The 3,737-nt window shown below is 35.1% G+C and overlaps 1 protein-coding gene across 1 annotated transcript; it reads right to left on the bottom strand.

Annotated features, from left to right (window-relative positions):
- Positions 1–1,049: 1,049 nt before the first annotated feature.
- Positions 1,050–1,832, bottom strand: LOC117330127. Its single transcript, XM_033888345.1, has one exon. The coding sequence runs from the start codon at positions 1,830–1,832 to the stop codon at positions 1,050–1,052; it is 783 nt and encodes a 260-aa protein (XP_033744236.1).
- Positions 1,833–3,737: the final 1,905 nt, after the last annotated feature.

Below are 3,737 nucleotides of genomic sequence, written 5' to 3'. Positions count from 1 at the left end.
ATTAAATTAACTGAAATATTCAAATCTCAGGTGACCGTTAAGGCCCATATATTGGGCCTCTTGTCTTTGGGTATTCAGGCTTTCTCTACCGAATAATTTGAATATACATTAATTATTTTGATACAGACGATTTTTGATAACAAATGAAATATTTTACAGTGATTTTTCATTTACTATAGATTCTCCAAGTGAGCTTGGCATGATTCTTGAAGACTTTGAGAGCAGACCAAGCAGCAACCAGTCATCTCCAATAAGCAGCCCATCTCCCCCACCAAAAAAGAAAGTCAAAGTGAATAATCCAATTTTAAATGTAAGTATTAATAAATTAGCATTCTTATTGATCAATATACGACACCAAGCGTTTACCAGGTAAGACATTCTGAACTGTGATACAGGTAAAGTATTTTCTTGGTCAGGTGAGACTACAGGAGTGAGATCTAGAGTAGGACAATAGGGGATAATTACAGGTAAGGTCTATCCAACAGATCAATTTTCACACCTTGGTCTGGTATGGTCATACCTGAGTGACCACCTGGTAAATTCCATTTAAAAGTGGTCAGTCAAACGCAACATTTTGTAATCAATCATTTCAGCAAAATAATAATGATAAGTAATTAACCCCTATAGACATTTGAAAAAAAATCATTTGTTTATAACCTTATAAATATAATAATGTAATAATTAAGTAATGAAAAAAGCAAAATCACATTTTAAATATTAGCATTTTCAACAATCAATACTCAGGCCAACATTTCCCCCTACCTATTTCTCACCTAAAATCCTGAATGTTGGCTAGAGTGAAAGACACCGTTTCAGAAAAGTTTCATAATCTAAGATTTTTTCATTTTAATAATTGTTTAATAAATTGCATCAATGCATTTCATTTGTTTTATATATATGTTAGATTAAATTAAAAACAGTTATAATATATCCTGCTTGTTGCGTGGTTTGGTGTACTTCCTAATGTGGTGCTTAAGTGCTGCCCATATATTTTCGATGGGGTTCATATCTGGTGATTCAGGAGGGGTTGGCCAGTGGTTTATGTTGTTTTATTTCATGAATGCAACAGTCGATTTGCTCACATGTTTGGGATCATTGTCCTGCATCAGGCGGTGTCCAGAAGGAAAATGGGTGTTGATGAATGGGGCAAGTTTTGAGGAAAGTATCTCTTGGTAATATAAGGAGTCCATTCGGCCTGTGAAAACATGTATGTTTGTTGCTCCTTTCCTTGAGATTCCTGCCCAGACATGAACTTGATAAGGATGTTTTGGTTTTCCTACCAAGACGGGCTGTGTACCTTCCTTGTACAGACTTTTTCTGGTGGTTGTTTGTATCTTGATGGTAGATTCATCCGTGAATATCACATTCTCAAACTGTTCTTTTGTTTGCGCGCATCTTATGGCATAATCAAGTCTTTTCACTTTATTAGGTTTTCTAATAGTTTGGCAGTACTGTGTGGACTTCGATTTCCATCCTAAATGTTTACGAGCTCTTAGAACAGTCCACTTCGAAACAGATATACCAAAAACCGAATGGAGTTTCTTGACCAAATCTGCACCTGTCAACTCGTTATTCTCTTTCAGGGACATGTTAATATAATCCATATGGTCAGCTGATAACTTTCTGGGTAACATCTTTTTCTGGCAGGGTTTCTCGAGGACACCAGTAGATTGGTACAGTTTTACTTGCTTTTGCACAGTGTTGTAGCTGACTGAAATATTGTCATTATGTAACAGTTCTCTGACAATCTCAGCATGGCGTAATCCTTGATCATGTAATGATGCAATCCTTTGTCTTAAGTAAGATGTAAGTCTTCTTATATTGGGAGCCATATGTGCATGTATTGCTCAAATGAAAACTATCATCTATCTATAGATTCATGTGCATGTAGACTTGGGGAAGTTGGTACTATATATGATCATGAAGTTGAAAGATCTAGTCGATGCAGACATTTGGTCTAGCATGACTGTAACTATAATTTTTGACACTTGGATTTGACCTATACTCTAATACACACAGTTTGGTGACACAAAACGACAGGTAAATTCACGAGTTTTTGTTTGGATTTAAAAAACCTTTATTATATTATCTCGAAAGTCTTATTATAAAATTATATAAACTTGCAAACCAGTATTTTTATTTTTCAATGATAATCAATAATTTTAACGGGGAAACTCATTTATACACTTATTAGGTACATACGATAAAAATTAGATTGGGGACTGGTTATATATAATTACATAAGTGTTTAGGGGAGGGGTAGCCATGCATGACTAGTACAGTACCTGTACAGGTAAACCCTTAATTAAGCCTTTGGCCATGCCCAGAACAGCTGGACTCCTTGTGCCAGATTCCCGGGCTGTGTTTTCACACCTTTCAATAATAAGCATAATCCCATTTTGTGTGATTTACCTGGTTTGGAAAGGCTATATATACCTGACGGTATACAAACTATAACATTTATGTTGCATGTATAATATATGTTTCAATGAAGGCAGAATCAATATTGCTTAATGTTGATCGATTTAATTTTAATTTCAAAACTGGTATTTTCCATGCTTCATTAATTATAATTAATCTTAATTTAGTGTAAATGCATGGATGTAATGGTTGGATGGAATCGGTGGAATTAATGTAATATGATAAATGTAATTTGTCAGTTTTTGTGCATATTCTATTTACCAATACGTGACATGTATTATACTTATATACATGTAATAAACATATCTGAAATAAAAGTGAAATGTACAAACCATCATGAACACACACAATATACATAGACTAGTCCCTGTATATATATTTTTGAATTTGTTTTTTAATGAAACATATGTTCAAGAGATTATGCATTGTATATCAAATACTTTGTATGTATTGACTCTAGTGCACTACGATGTTCACTCCAGTGCACTACAGTGTTAACTCTAGTGCACTACGATGTTAACTCCAGTGCACTACGATGTGAACTCAAGTGCACTACGATGTTAACTCAGGTGCACTACGATGTTAACTGGAGTTAACTTTTGTAGTGCCCTGAAGTGCACTAGACTACCAAGTTTAGTTTGCTCCCAACTGTAGCTTCTTCCTGTGCTAAAACTTAATATTAAAGGTAAAGATAATTTAGTCCGAGTTGATGAGATCTATGAGGAAAATTCGTATTAACTAAGGGCGAGAAAAAACTCAGGTCCTATGGCCCGGGGCCAGTAGATTTTGTTTGTGGGCAAGTAAATATTGGTGACTACTTGCCCGATTGGTAAGTGCAAAATTTCTCAATTTTTTTTAGAGTAATTCAAGATATTACTAATTCAGTTTCATTGGACCACTATATATGTTTCATCTTTGGGCATGTACTTTTGAACCTAAACTTGACCGAAGGAACAGTGATGCTGAAGTTTTTCTTCCTGCCCTGTAACTATTGTTTTATTTTATATCCTACTCAAAATTCCCAGCAGATTGAAATAAAAAATGTGAATCATAGTAGGGAATAGTAAGGAGTCAATTATACAGTTTGACAATGGGAGCTTTCGTCACTGGCTTCTAGTACCCCGCCCAGTTTAGCTTGTATCTCCATCAGCCATCTTTGTCGTTAACAGCACAAATTTTGACAATTGTCATTTGCATTCTAGCAAATAAATTTGATTCCATTTTATCTTTCTGCGACACATAAAGATCTGTATTCCAGTATCCCTAGCGATAGCCCATACACATACACCTGTGATAGGGGGTACACGGTGTAAAGG

This window comes from Pecten maximus, chromosome 6 (genome assembly GCF_902652985.1).
Source record: "Pecten maximus chromosome 6, xPecMax1.1, whole genome shotgun sequence".
In the NCBI taxonomy this organism is placed as follows: Eukaryota; Metazoa; Mollusca; class Bivalvia; order Pectinida; family Pectinidae; genus Pecten; species Pecten maximus.
This window is presented reverse-complemented; position numbering and strand designations above follow the sequence as displayed.

Excerpts from the sequence above, each read along its gene's own strand:
- LOC117330127 (XM_033888345.1), bottom strand. The coding sequence starts at position 1,832 with ATGGCTCCCAATATAAGAAGACTTACATCTTACTTAAGACAAAGGATT.